We start from the raw sequence: 15,887 nt of genomic DNA, 5'->3' as shown, positions 1-15,887 counted from the left end.
TTGTTGCAGTTTCAGCCTGTGTAGGGCAAACACAAATCCTTAAACAAAAATCATGTTATCCAAAAGTGGCAGTTATTTTGGCGGCCACATGCAACCACGTAATTACTTTGGTCATACTATTTATCAAATTGTTGGCAAACTTGATGTAACCTTAGATGGTGGGTTTAGTCCCTTCTTATGGTTGGCAGAAGGGCACTGAACTGTTGGGTGAAAGTTAGCAAGTAAGATTATAAGGAAGACACAAAAGACAGTGGCAGAGAGGGTTCATTAAATCTATACATTTTTATGTGAGGACTTTGTAAGTCAGTATAAAAATGAAGTTGCTTTTCAGTTGTTTTTGCTTTTAATTTTGCCCCCAACATATAAAGGGAGTGATCTGCTTTACAGGATACTATGCAATGCTTGTTTTCCAACCATGTTGAATAAATACTACTATTTATCAGTAAATACTCCTTTCCAACTTTTTCTTTTTTTTTTTTGGAAACTGAGTCTCACTCTGTCAGCCAGGCTGCAGTGCAGTGGTGCCATCTCGGCTCACTGTAACCTCTGCCTCCTGGGTTCCAGTAATTCTCCTGCCTCAGCCTCCCAAGTAGCTGGGACTACAGGTGTGCACTACCACACCCAGCTAATTTTTTTTGTATTTTTTTAGTAGAGACGGGGTTTTCACCATGTTGTCTAGGCTGGTCTTGAACTCCTGACCTCAGGTGATCCGCCTGCCTCAGCCTCCCAAAGTGCTGGGATTACAAGCATGAGCCACCACACCTGGCCCATTTCCAACCATTTTTATGTAGATTTTTTGACACTAATGTATTTATTAAATAAAAACTGAGAATTCCTTAAATTGATTTGGAATTTTTGTTAATTTTATGTCCTTTTTGTTCTAAAGTGAATTGAAAGTGAATCATGGAAGCAACATTACTTTATATGAATATTATTATTTAACTTATTTTAAGTATATGCATTTTTTTCTGATTGTTGTGTGACTTAATTCAGTTGCTGGTGTGAAATATAAGTAATAAATAATTCTATAAACTGAATTATTTTAAAAGGTATTTTAGGTGACACCACTGCATTTCTATTTAATCTTTTGAGTCATATGTATATTATTTCCAGAATTTTAGACATTATCACAGGGTTTGTGAGGACCTTTGACTCAGTAACAATCATCATATTGGAGCAAAACACAGAACAAAATCACTATCTCAGAAATACCTTAATTCTCCAAGACTGGCTCTTAGACTTCTCCCATCATGCCTTGACCTCTAAAAAGTGCTTTGTTCCTATCTTCTGAAGGAAAGTATATCATATATGATGATGTAACTGATCTAATCAGTGACCGGTAATAGCATTAGTAACAGAAGATCCCAAGTTTTAGCTGCTTAATTTGTACATACTTTTAAATCTTGTCTTAGCCTCAGCAAACACATTTGGGGAAGAACCAAGATACTTTAAGAGAAATGCAAAGAGGAAATTTCTAAAACACAAGAAATAGGTTGTAGTTAGTCGTTTTTAGTATAACATTTTAGCGTTTGCCCATCTAAAGCACAATTAAAATTAGGCTACATTCTTTCCAGTATTCTATTTAAGTACCTACTACATACTGCTCTAGTTTCTTAGTACTCTGCAATGTGTATCTTCATTGCTACTGGTTGGCATTGTAACTCATAGGAATTCCAGAAAATTATTAATCTGTGCTGCTTGCAGGTCATTCCTGTGGCCCCTCTTAACCATGCTGGTGTTATGATTTAGTATTAACTCTTGATTAGCATGCCCCTGTTCTTCCTAACTTGTAAAATTTCACATATATTTTCAATTGTGTACAAATTAAGGGTGTACAAATTATAATAATGCATCTCTGTCTTCATACTTTGAATGGCAAAAGCTGTTTATGCATAAATATTTTCATTTTAAGTAATATATGAAGTGTAAATACTCTTGATATATAAGTATAGATTTTAAAGATATGGGACTTTATTTTCACATAAGTCAATAGATATCTCTCTAGAACAAAATATTTCATTTAGTAAAGCTTTATAAATTATATTAAAAGGAAGTAGGGAACATGTATTTTTAAACATAGAACAGAAGTGACTTCATTCTTTTTAGACATCAGCAATGTTAAAGTTGATTCCTAATATTTGTTGTACTTTTTTGTAGCAAATGTTAAAAATCATGAGTTACCATGTATAGAATGTGGACTGTCATGTTGATAGATTGTACAGTGATAAGCCATTTTTATCTGTATACATTTTACCAATTTATTAACAGGTTGAATATTTGTTTCTTTTTAGAACATTTTATTTATACTGTGAAGACTGTGTTATACCTTATTTGCTACAACATAGATCATATCATTGCTACTTTGACTTAGCATTTGCATCATAAACATAATTATGATGTTTTTTTCAGGCTCCCTTCCAGGGGCTGTCAGTCACTTGAAGAAATTGTTGCTAACCAAGCTCTTGACTCTGTTTCCCTTAATGATACAAGTCTCTGTACCAGCGCTTTCTGTTAATTACCAAAACTCTCCTGCAGTCAGAGCATGATATCTATAATAGGAGACACTGCAATAAAATGATCAGGCTGTAAAATTTGGAGACACAATTTTTCATTACAATACAATTTGCATGTGCACATGTACACACATAGCTTTGTATGTTAGTTCTTTTTTCCAAACTCCCAACTCTTAAAAGTATTGTCTGGTGGTGCCTCAACTGTTGGTAACTTTTTTTTTTTTTTAATTTACAACTTTTCCAGAACTTGTTTTTGTACTTTAAGGTTTCTCAATTCGATTATTTCTAGTTGAGCTGTAATATGAATGCATTGTTCTCAGGGCTGTTTGTGCTAAAAGCTGAAGCTTCATTATTTTAAAGCCAATTGCCTGAAAATATATTGCAGAATTTTCCCAAATTGTAATACCGTGATACATGCATATAAAAAAATCCTTAATGTCAACACACTTACACTACATGCTAAATAGTCAAGAAAAAAATGGAAACAGTGGCATCCATACCGGAATCTTGCCATATTTTTTCATTTTAGAATAGAATTTGGCAGTCTCATTTTAGAATCCTATCCTTAGATTATATCCGAAAGCATTCCTTTGGCATGGACCCCAAAGATAGTTTTGGAGCCAGGCATTGATGTAGAAGTTCACCAAACGTATTTAGGGATAATAGATAAATTCATAATGCTCTTTTGGGTACATTGAAATGTTTACATACTGAATTCTATAATATGAACTAGGAACACATTTACTATGAGAAAATATGGCTCTTAAGCAGTGTAAGAGTGAAAATATAAGCATATTTCCATGAACAGTATATTGTACTGATCAGCAGTTCTCATTTTAATGTCATTTAGGCATAGTATTTCACAGTTGTCAAGCCTTTTTTCTGCTAACATTCAGACAAGTAACAGGCAACAAAGATTTAAGAAAAATTTATAGCGGAAAACCTTAAAAATTGAGACAATTCAATCTATTTAATCTATTAAATTTTTTCTCTGAATTGGGTATATGGCATCATTATTTGATTTTAGCAGGGAACATTTGGATTTAGCTTATGAAACACAGATGTTCTATGGGAACATGGCTTGAAGCCAATATGTAATTTAATGTTTTTCCATTAAACAAACATCTGAACACCAACTTAGCTACCAAGTGAGGTCAAGTGCCTGAAAAGTACTATATACATCTAATAAGCATGCTTTCTTTCCATAAAAGATGCATCTTGCGAGACTCCGTCTCAAAAAAAAAAAAAAGATGCATCTTATAGAATGGATACCAGGCTTTCACCTGCTAGAAACATACTTGTTGCCAAACTTTGCTATCTACCACTATTCCCCTCCTTAGAACAGGTAGAAACCTATTTTACAAAAGAAAAAAAAGACAGGTTACTGTATTTATATGAAGTCCCTAAAACTATTTCTTGGTATTGGTAGACTTAAGTTTATCTCAGATCAAGATTGCACTTTTTAAAAAACTCTGGACTATTTTCAGCAATGACTGAACAGCTTGTCACCCATCATAGCTGTGATCTTTTTTGAGGAGTTATTTATTGTGGTTAATATCTACTATAAATAAGCACTCTTGTGCTTGTTACAAAGCATAATGCAAATTACTAGTTCCATACTAGTATAATGAAAATGACTAGTTCTATACTATTATGTACTTTGTCCTCCTCCCCAAAAAGGAAACAGTTTAGCATTGTCTAAATCTAGTGGCACTTTTTTAGTAATACATTTTTTTTCTTAGATACAGGAGAACTATTGCTTTTACTTGCAGAGACTCAAATGTTTTCACTAAAACTTTAAAATTCTAAGATATGTAGTATGGGTATTACTAATTGTGCATTTTACATTTCAAAAATAGTTAAAATTCAGATGTTAAGTCTTTGACTTAAAAAACCTTAAAATGTAGATAATACCCTAACAATAATAGCTTTGTTATATTATTAAAATATATTTGTCTGTTAATTTCATCAGTTGTATTAAATAAAAATAAAGTTAACAGCTTGCACTATTCTTGTATATCTACATCTTTAAAACAATTTCATACCCGAAAATTGTATGACTTAAGTGTATGTCACTTTAAAAGAAAATCTAACTTGTTTTTATTGAGTACTTTTATATTCTAGGTCCTCACGTAGTGCCCTAGCATTATGGCTGGGACTATTAATTTCTAAATATTAGTTTGAGGTTTAGGTACAGTGTTATTTTTAAATGTTTAATGTTTTTTAAACTATAAAATAGTCACTCAGCAGGTACAAAAGACTAAAGACATTTTCCTCTCTTCATCCCCTTCCTATGTGTCCTTCCAGAGATATTTAATGTAAGAGAGGGCAATGCTACTTCCCTCACCCCTGATTTCCCAGGGTCTGAGGTGTTTCTTTCCTACAAGCTGGAGTTGCTGTTCCCTTTCCACAACATGAGTGGTGCGATAATTTCCTGAAGCAAACGCTTCACCCTTTTGCCAGTCCTCACCGTGTCTAATCCACACCAACTGGACATGTTCATTTCTAGGTGGCTCAGTGGTTTCTTCCTTATACACTGTACCATTCTAGAACATCCCTCTTGCTCCCTGACATGTGAGCCATGCCAGAGATACCATGGCAGTTGTCACCTTGTATCTATGATCATTACAAATACCCATAATCTACCAGATCCACAATGCAAAGTTGGGCAGTAAAAGAAGTACCAGTTAAGGTCTTCTAGCCTCTATCCCCACTCCTTTTTGCCACTTGCAAATTCGGTAGCCCAGTTACCCAGAGGGAGGCATAGGAGGGAAAAAGAAGACTGAAAAGGGCTAATTATGAGTTGTGTCTCTTACAATTTACCTGCATCTTATCCTTCCCCCATCCCCCCATCATTAAATCATTAAACATTCTATCCAAATAGAATGCCCTTCTATGGAACCGCATATTTGGAAACCATACTACCTGTCTAAATTATTCACTCCACTGGGAACTTACAATATCTGTTTCCCACAATACTTGTAGTCATATCAGTTACAACCACTGGGTGTGTATTGGTTCAAAAGGACCTACCTACAAGGTTATATCAATCCATTGTCCAATTTGAGAGGGTTTTTTTTTTTTTTTTTTTTTTCTGAATCCAGTTAAAATAATTTTTGGCTACACCCAGGGACACTTCCCAGGACCACAATGACTTGTAGTCTAGTGCCCAAGAAAGCCAAAAAGGCCCAGCAGATCCCCAACAGATTCTAATGGAGAAGTTCATCGACTAACATTCATGGTGTGTATGCATTTTTCCTTCATAATTATGTGAGTTTCACTTAATGTGGCTGTCACTGTAGCTCATTTTAATTGCTGTACAATTAATGAGGTAAATCTGTTGCACATATATCAAATATTACCATCCTGATGTTAGAGATTTTCTTTCCAAGGCAAATAGAACTTTGACACAAAAAAAGGGCATTTAGTGCATAAAGAAAACAGCAGTAGCTTCTATAAAGCAGAAATATTAAAAACACTGTGTTACCAGTCCCAAGTGAAATTAAAAACAAACTAGAAAATAAAAAGGTCTTTCTAACTAGAAATTTAAAACCTATTATGCAGTGTACAATGAAAAGGGAAATACAAAAATTAAGGAATTCCTGAAGGATAATGAAAATACTATATATCAGAATCTATGTAAAAGTATTATCAGAGGAAAATTCATTGCCCTACCATCTATATAAATAAAAATGACAGAATGAACATAAATAAATAGTAAATCAAACAGCTAGAAAAATAAACCAAAAGGAAGCACACAGGAGGAAGTAACAATAACAAAAGCAGAAATTAATGAGATGAATAAGAAAAATAGCAAATAGATTAAAATTCTAGTTATTGGAAAAATTAAAATAGATTGATCATTAGCTATTATTTAATAAACATGAAGAAAGCACAAATGCAAAAATGGGAAATGACAAGAAGGAATCACTGATAATGTAGAGGAAATAAAAATAAAACAAAACTCTGCAAATAAATTTGAAAACCTAGATGATACAGTTTCTTAGGAAAATATGGTTATTAAAATTGACCTCAGTAAAGACAGAAAGCTTAAACTGTAATTTTAATAGAACTACAGAAAGTTGTCAAGAAACTGTCCCACAAAGAAACCAAGCTGGGGTTGCTGTTCCCACAAAGAAACCAACCAAACAAAACGGGGTCCAAATGGTTTCACAGGAGAATTTTACCAAACTTTTAGAGACCAGATGGTGCTAACGTTATGTACAATGTTTCAGAATAGGGAAAATAATCTAAATTCTTTTTACGAAGCAAGTATAACTTTGATCCTAAACCTGTTAAAAATAACAAAAAATATATTGAAGCAAAAATCCTAATATAATACTAGTTTTTAGACTCAAACACCACATGAAGAAAGTAATACACCAGTGTCTATCAGAAATGTAAGAATGGTTCAATATTAGAAAATCTATTAATATAGCTCACTATCATAGGACATATATTAATATATTGGGAAATCTTTTCATAGCATTTACTATATTAATAGGTATAAAGGGAAAAAATAAGGCCGGGCATGGTGGCTCACACCTGTAATCCGAAACGGATGGATGGCTTGAGCCCAGGATTTGAGACCAACTTGGGCAACATAGCGAAACCCCGTCTCTACAAAAAAATACAATTAGCCAGGTGTGGTGGAGCGCACCAGTAGTCTCAGCTACTCAGGAGGCTGAGGTGGGATGATCACTGGAGCCCAGGGGGTGGAGGCTACAGTGAGCTGTGACTGCGCCTGCACTCCACCCTGGGTGACAGAGCAAGATCTGTTTCAAATAAACAAATTAAAAAATTGAAAAAACATGATTTTCTGCATAAATGCTAAAAAAAATTTAGGTAAAACAAGATCCATTCTTAAAAAATCTCTTTAGAAAATAGAGATGTATGAATACTTATTTGATGTAAATGTATTTATGTTTATATATGTTAACATGGTACACCTAACAGCTATGTGTGTGTGTGTATACATATGTATAGACATGTGCATATATATGTGTGTATGTCTTTGCATAAAATTCCAAAAGCTAGCCTTTTCCTTGGTGGAGAAATGCTGAAGGCAGTCTCACTAAGGTCAAGAACTAGACAAGAATGCTCAATATCTTGACCCCCATTGTTTTGGAAGTATTAGCCAGTACAAGTGGACAATAGAAAATAGACGTATTAAAATTTTAAGAATAAAAGAAAAAATAAGACTATTTTCTGTTTTCAGATGATCTGATAGTATATCTGGAAAATCCCAGATAATCAATGATAAAGCTAACTCAAACAATAAAGTTGTCCATCAAGGTAGCAGGAAATAAAATTAACATGCAAAAATAAATAGTTTCATATATACAAATAATAACCAATTAGAAGACATAATGAAAGGAAAATGTTCAAAGCCTATACAAAGAAAGCTATAAATCACTCCCAAAAGACAGAGTTGACCTGAACAAATTCCATATTATTGGTTGATAGCTAGTTAGTAAGATGATAGTTCTACCTAATTTAATTTATAATTTGAATACAGTCTTAATAAAAATACCAAGTTTTTTTAATGAAGTTAAACAAGTTGTTAATAAAGTTCATACAGAAATATGAACGTGCAAGAATCACTAGGAAAATATTGAAAAGACAGAGCTGAGTGAGGACTAGCATTACCAGAAATTAAAACATATTACAAAGCCTGTATATCAAAACAGTGAGGTACTGGCAAGTGAAAAGACAGATCAATGGAATAGAATAGAAAATCCAGAGTCTAAAATGCATTTCTCCAGAGAGCATTTGCCTTTGCTTCTGTCTGGTGTTAACAATTCAAGCACACTTTAAACTACATACTCAGTTTGGAGCTTTTTCATGCTATCTGGGCAGAGCTAATTTAAGCTCCAAACATGTAGGATCATGGCTTATCATTTCTGCTCCCTAAAAATTATTTTACTTTTCCACCAGCTCAAGCATACATTAAAAAATTACTTATAAAACTATATTTTAGGCCAGGCACAATGGCTCACACCTGTAATCCCAGCACTTTGGGAGGCCAAGGTGGGCAGATCAGTTGAGGCCAAGAGTTTGAGACCAGCCTGGTCAACATGGCGAAATTCCTACTAAAAATAGAAAAATTAGCGGTGCGTGGTGATAAGCACCTGTAATCCCAGCTACTTGGGAGGCTGAAGCAGGAGAATTGCTTGAACCCGGGAGACAGAGGTTGCAGTGAGCTGAGATTGCGCCACTGCACTCCAGCCTAGGCGATAGAGCAAGACTATGTCTCTAAAAAGTAAATAAATGCATACACAAAAATAAAACTATATTTTAGCCATTCGTAAGGTTGTTACATATGGAGGAGTTTTTCTGTATTTTTTTGCTTACTGATCCATTTACTAAGGCTTCAGCATCATATAGATCCAATGACTGAAGTTTATAATATATTAAATACATATCTATCATCTATTACAATATCTTATATTGAAAGAGCTGGAAAGACACACTCCCTTTCATTGTTCTAAAGTGTCTTGGCTCTTTTCAGACATTTATTGAGTCGTAATTTAGAATTAGCTGTCAACACAAGCCATAAATAACAAAATCACGTACTTTGCAGCAACATGGCTGCAGCTGGAGGCCATTATCCTAGGCAAATTAATGCAGGAACAGAAAACCAAATATTGTACTTCTCACTTATAAGTGGGAACTAAACATTGGATACTCATGGACATCATGGAATGTTCTCAACACACAAAAAAATGAAAAATGTTTGAGGTGTTTAATATCCAAATTACTGTGATTTGATCATTACATATTGTATCCATGTATTAAAATATCACATTATCCCATGCAATATTATATATAGAAATATATACAATGATGATGTATCAGTAAATTTTTACAAAATAGACACTGGGACTACTAGAAGTGGGTAAGGGTTGAAAATCTAACTATTGGGTACTATTTTCACTACCTGGGTGAAGGGATCAATCGCACCACAAACCCCACCATCATTATATATACTCACGTAACAAAACTGCACATGTACCCTCTGAATCTAAAATAAATGTTAAAATTATTTTTTTAATGAGCTGTCAAATTTTTAAAAAATAACTATGGGGTATTGACTAGCATTGTGTGACTATATACATGTGCACACACGCAGTTTGGAAAGAACTGAATTATTTACAACTTTTAGTCTTCCCATTTGCACATTTCTCGTTAATATTCTTAAGTTTTGGGGGGTTTTTTCTTCTAATTGACATATTTTTCCCTCATTACAGTTTCTAATTAGTTAGCTATTTGGCGATTACTAGTTATTGTGAAACAGGTATGTTTTCATATCCTCTTTGTACAAATGGCTTAATAGTGCTTAAGGAGTTTATTGTCAAGACATGGAAGACTGCTAAAGACAAGCAAAATAAGAATCATTTCTGCTCCTCAGCTTAGGCAGCCCTTGAGGAGGAAATGCCAATGGCTCCCTTCTATCTCTTTAATGTTTGGAAAAAGAAATGTAATTATTGTGGCTCTTAAGGCAGACAACTAAAAAATCTTGTTGAAATGGATTTCTTCTAGGAATTCAGGGCCTCTCTTCAGACTCCACAAGTCATATGCTCTATTAAAGCATAGTTTCCACGATAACTACTTGCTGGCATAAAGGCCATGAACAGTTCTTACTTTCTGGGGTCATTCTTCAAATTAACAACAAAGTCCACCCCATCCCAAACCCCTACCCCTAGGTATGATAATTTCATCTCCACGAAAACGTATTACTGCTAAACTCAAGGGGTTTAGCATGCCACCCTTCTAATCTGATGTCAATTTACAATCCTTCAAAGCTCAAAAGCTACTTTTTCCTTTTGTCAGCAAGACACTTCCACCTTCGTATGTCTTGTACATACTGATAGGTCACAGCAAACATTCATTGAATTTTAACTGGGGAGCATTTTGGATGGAAATCAAGAGACCTGGGATTAACTCTAAAACCCATGATAAATTATACCAAACGAATGAACAGGAAGCAAGCACTACGTGTTTTTCTCTTTAAGACAGTCACGCAGGCTGGAGTGCAGTGGCAGATCTCGACTCATTGCAACTTCCTCCTCCCAAGTTTAGCAATGTTCCTGCCTCAGGCTCCCGAGTGGCTGGGAATACAGAAGCGCATCACCACCCGGGCTAATTTTTTTTAAATTGTTTGTAGAGACGGATTCTCCCTATGCCTATGCTGCCAAGGGTGGTCAGGAACTCCTGGGCTCAAGAGATCCTCCGGTCTCGGCCTCCCAAAGTGCTAGGATTACAGGTGTGGGCCACCACGCCCATATATATATATAAATGCTTTTTTTTCCGAGGACCTGGTCCCCGAAGAACCGATTTCCCTCAACAGTCATTTAGAAAACGAGGACCACAGACAAAACACAAATAGAAATAACTTTTTGGCTGGAGGAGTATAACTGCAATAAAAGAGGAGATCCCAAAGCAACCTGAGACACTGTCTTGCCCTGATTGGAAAGGGGATTCCGGTGATTAGTGAAAGATGACCCCTGCATCCCTCGCGTGCGTCCGTATCCGGGAGCAGCCACTTGGTAACTGTAGGGACCACTGCGATCAATCAGCTTGTACAGCCAGGAGCAGAAACCCGGGAGTCAGTTCAACCACCGCCACCCGCGTGCGCCCGCGGAAAGCCGATTCCGTACTGGCGTCCGGCCGCGCACTGGTTTCCTAGGTTACCGGCCTCCGCGCTCCTCCTGGTTTCTTTTCCTGGAGGCGACAATCTGACGTTCTCAGCGCGTGACGCAGCACGCTTTGGTATAAATACAGACCGCTCGGTCGTAGGTTTCTCTCTGCTCGCGCGGCGGATTCGCAAAATGGCGCCAGTGAGTGAGCGATGTCTTGGTGGGAGTGTTGTGCGGCAATTTAATGATTTTAGCTGTAACGAATTTTGCATCTGTCGAGTGGGGACGTCTCAGTCGAGATAAAGGGAGGGGAGTAGTGGAGGCTGGGTCAGAAACACAACCAAAACGCGAGGATTCTGAATTGTTTTTCGAGACTCCTGGCATCTGCCATGCGCTCTAGTGGAGTTGGAGCTGGGCTCGGAAATGGTTTAGAATGGGTGGTTTTGGACACGTGGGAAAGAGGGAGGCACAGCTGTAAATTGGCCGGTGGTACTGCAATCTGAGCCATTTATTTACTGCCTTGCGCCTGATAATGCTTTTGCCACTCTGGACTGGGTAGGAGAAAGGTGAGTAATCCGGCCGGTCTGACGACCTGTGCCCCAGGCCAGAGGGAACTCCGAGGCGCTCAGCTCCCACGATGGCCGACATCACGGAAGTTTCTGAGAACTTTCAGTTGGGGAAGAAGCTCCTCTGTGAAGTAATTTTTAGAAAAGTAAAAGCCTAGATTCCGGCAATGTGAAATGAACATGCTTCAGATATTGTACTTAAGTCATTAGTAAGGGAACCAGTAAGATGTTAAAATGTTCCTAAGAATATCTGAAAAGCTAGGTATATATGCGTAATTTACAGAAAAAGTTAGGATAAAATTGCTGGGCTAGCTACAAAACTGCGTAATGCCCAGCATGACCATAAACCCTACAGGGTTATCTGTTCCATTAGACAGAAATTGTTTGTGTCTCCCAAATTAACTTCTGCGCCGAGTGATTTTCTTTTGGTACATGTTACCGTGCTACCTGAGAAAGCAAACTAAGGTGTAATACTTGGTAGCCATTTGGGTGGATCTAAATTGGAGGTTATCATCTGATAAATACTGATTTGTTTATATTCCAGTGAATGTACATGGTTACTGGCTACCGCAACATTTTGCTTATGTAGCCATATAATATGGTCTTGATATGGAAAATTTAAGTTCCACGGTGTTGGCTTTTCTTTTTTTTGAGACAGAGTCTGTCCCCCAGTTCGGAGTACAGTGGCATGATCAGGCTCACTGCAACCTCCGCTTCCTGGGTTCAAGCAATCCTCCCGACTTAGCCTTCTGAATAGCTAGGATTACAAGCATGCATCACCACACCTGGCTAATTTTTGTATTTTTACTAGAGATGGGGTTTCACCATGTTGGCCAGGCTGGTCTCAAACTCCTGACCTCAAGTGATCCTCCTGCCTCAGCCTCCCAAAGTACTGGGGCCGCGCCTGGCCTTTATTTGGTTGTTTTTAAAAATTTTTTTTCTTTCTTTTTTTTTTTTTTTTTTTTTTTTACCGAAGTCCTCTTCCCTTGCCTATAACAACGTAAGAATTGAATTTCCTAGACATAGATGGATGGAATCCTAGCTCTGGCACTTAACTGTGCTTGGGCTAGGAGGTTTACTAATCTATTTCCATCTGCAGTGGGGTGGCAGTAAAGCACGATAGTTTAAAATTGAACATCGGTGGTATGGAAAACAATGAAAGTCCATAACCTTTTGACAACTTGAACATATTAGGACTTGGTTAGAGGTTCACATCAATCCCGGGTCGGTGGGGTTTTTTAATTTTTATTTTTGTTACATTTCTGTATATGTAACCTCACAGTACATTGTACGGATTGCATTGGTACAAACTTTAAAATTGTTTATACCAATTGAATAAATTGTTTTATATAGCTACATAATTATTTCACATTTATGTAGCAGAAAGACAAGAAGCCCAAAAGGTCAACCTGGAAGTTTAATTTGGACCTCACTCATCCAGTAGAAGATGGAATTTTTGATTCTGGAAATTTTGTAAGTATCATTCTACTTGGCTCATTTTTATAATCCGAGTTATTTATAGTGGTTTAAATATGTAATATTTGATAATAACCTAAGCTCTATTCCTAGGGTACCTTCCCTAGTGAATATCTAGGGTTCTCTTCCCTAGTTGTGCATTTTTTCTGTTTTAAAATAGGAGCAATTTCTACGGGAGAAGGTTAAAGTCAATGGCAAAACTGGAAATCTCGGGAATGTTGTTCACATTGAACGCTTCAAGAATAAAATCACAGTTGTTTCTGAGAAACAGTTCTCTAAAAGGTTGGTACCTTTGCAAATTTTAATAAAATTATAGTAGTTTTTGGAATATTTCATAGAATATGTAATTATTACGCGTATTCTGTTTATATGCAAGAATAAATAAGAGCTTACTAAAGGCCTACATAAATGGGAAATTCAGTAAATTAGTGCCAGTTGCTGATTCTAGTTGTAAGTGTAATTTATTGCTAGAATATAGGGCAGTTGTGTCCATGGTCCCGGTCCCGTAAATTACAGGCCCTGTAAATCCAAGTTGTATATAACCTTTAATGCTGAGTACTTTAGTATTTGAGTGTGTTAAAAGAAACATGTCTAATGTGTACATACGAGGATTGTCTCAATGATACAAACCTTTTCTTACAATTTTTTAAGGTTTTAGTTATTTATTCAGGAGAGGTAGCTGATCAGAGGCAAAGTCTTAACATCTTGCTGCCAGTTTTTATTTGTTCAATTTATTCACCATATATTAAATACTTCATGGGCGGCATAGGACTGGGTAAACTGAACAGCGAACCAAGCAGGCGGTTTAACCACCACCAAGAAACTTCTAGTGGAGAAGGGAGAGAGTGAAATGGAATTAATCAAGCAGTGATAAGTGCTGTAAGGGCATAAAGCTAGTTGCAAAGTTTTTGGGTAAGTTGATAAGTTGTTCAGGAAATGAAATGCAGAAGTGAGCCTTGCAATTGGGGGATAATTGTTACAGGCAGGATGAACCAGAAGCCTGGTGGATTAAAGTAATAGTAACAAAGCCAGTGTGTCTGGGGTGTAGTGTTTTGGGAGGAATGCATGAGGTGGGAGGGTGTCTGGGGAGCAGATCTTGAAAGCCATGGAATGTGTAAGGGGAAGCAATTGTTTATTGTGGCTGAAAAAGACTAGGGTGATACATCTGGTGGAAACTGAAGATATAAGAACTGATTTCAGTAAGAGACGATGATGGCTTGGACTAAAGTGGTTGCAGTACATGTTAACTGAGATTATAATCACTAAGGATTCAGAGATAAAAATGTAGTAGCTGTCCTCAAGGATCTTACAGATAATCAGATAATTACTATGAAGTACAACTCTGATTACATTAGATGTAGAGAGGGCCTAAGAATTTTCAGAGAAGTTGAGACTTAATGAGCATAGTAAGAATTTAACCCTATTAATAGGTTCCCTCTTGAGCCAGGGTGGAATTGGGAGTTAGGGGGCTTAATAGTGGTGAAGGGGGTGTTAACGTTTTCACATATATATACACACACACATAATATATTTGAAGAGTAAAATCATATTGCTTAAATAATTTGGCTGTGGCAGTATGACAAGAGGATGCTACCCTAACAGTCTTGCACAATGCATAGTGTGAAAGGAAGGATGAAATATTTTGGAGGAAGCTAGGTACAGAAAAGATGAAAATGATGTATATTTTTCATACAATAAACCTTTACATAGTAGGAATTGTATTTCTTAATGAAATTTATGTTTTTATGTTAAAGGTATTTGAAATACCTTACCAAGAAATACCTTAAGAAAAACAATCTTCGTGATTGGCTTCGAGTGGTTGCATCTGACAAGGAGACCTATGAACTTCGTTACTTCCAGATTAGTCCAGATGAAGATGAATCAGAGTCCGAGGACTAGGCAAAGGCTCCCCTTACAGGGCTTTGCTATCAGTGAATAAAAAATATTATACTCTTAAACTTTTGTCTCATTCTTTTATTTGAGTATGCTGTTTACATGATTTTAATTTCCATCTGATAATTTCTATCAACAGTATTTAAATAGCTTATAGCTAGTAGAATTTTTTTTCCCAGGATTTCCAAAATCTTTTGTGTACTCAGGTAAAAGTAGTGTTATATAGGAAATCTTTTTTTTAGACAGTCTCGTTGTGTCTCACAGGCTGGAGTGCAGTGACTCAGCTTCCCAAATAGCTGGAATTACAGGTGTGTACCACCATGCCCAACTAATTTTTTGTACTTTTAGTAGAGTTTGGCCATGTTGGCCAGCCTGGTTTTGAACTCCTGACCTCAAGTGATCTATCCACCTGGGCTTCCCAAAGTGCTGGGATTATAGCTGTGAGCCTCCGTGCCTGGCCAGGAAATCTTACTGTAGAACAATTGTTTATATAGCTGTATAAAATGTATATGATTGTCTTGGCAGTCTCAAATATCATTTTTAATAGTTTGTAAATGTAATCTCAAGTGCTTAGAGCAGTTCTTTCATATAAGTTGCTCTGTGTTACTCTTCTGCTTCAGAATTTGCTCTTCTAGTTAGCCCAAAGACACTGGGTGTGAGTCTTGCTGTAAACCAATGTTTAACTGCCGATTAGAAAGCCCTCACTGCCCACCTTGTAGGAACCAGAAACTCAAAACCAAATCTCAACTCAGCTACTGAATCTACTGTGGTCCTTGTCTGAAATATTAGTTCACTTGGTT

At 36.5% G+C, this 15,887-nt stretch overlaps 1 protein-coding gene across 2 annotated transcripts; it reads left to right on the top strand.

Annotated features, from left to right (window-relative positions):
• The first annotated feature begins 11,226 nt into the window (after window positions 1-11,226).
• Window positions 11,227-15,152, top strand: LOC105465766 (ribosomal protein L22 like 1). 2 transcript variants are annotated; one of them, XM_011714395.3, is made up of 4 exons: window positions 11,227-11,353; window positions 13,099-13,191; window positions 13,355-13,476; window positions 14,949-15,152. In XM_011714395.3, the coding sequence occupies exons 1-4, from the start codon at window positions 11,345-11,347 to the stop codon at window positions 15,091-15,093; spliced, it is 369 nt and encodes a 122-aa protein (XP_011712697.1). In that variant the 5' UTR covers window positions 11,227-11,344; the 3' UTR covers window positions 15,094-15,152. The 2 variants fall into 2 exon arrangements, with proteins under 2 accessions (XP_011712697.1, XP_011712707.1); XM_011714405.3 differs by having other exon boundaries at window positions 11,244-11,353; window positions 13,102-13,191.
• Window positions 15,153-15,887: the final 735 nt, after the last annotated feature.

The sequence above is a fragment of the Macaca nemestrina genome, chromosome 2 (assembly GCF_043159975.1).
Source record: "Macaca nemestrina isolate mMacNem1 chromosome 2, mMacNem.hap1, whole genome shotgun sequence".
Taxonomy (NCBI): Eukaryota; Metazoa; Chordata; class Mammalia; order Primates; family Cercopithecidae; genus Macaca; species Macaca nemestrina.
This window is presented reverse-complemented; position numbering and strand designations above follow the sequence as displayed.

What these genes read in the sequence shown, in the direction of transcription:
- LOC105465766 (XM_011714395.3), top strand. An exon ending in TTTTTGATTCTGGAAATTTT is followed by an intron (nt 13,192 to 13,354) that starts GTAAGTATCATT and finishes GTTTTAAAATAG; the next exon opens with GAGCAATTTCTACGGGAGAA. An exon ending in GAGAAACAGTTCTCTAAAAG is followed by an intron (nt 13,477 to 14,948) that starts GTTGGTACCTTT and finishes TTTATGTTAAAG; the next exon opens with GTATTTGAAATACCTTACCA.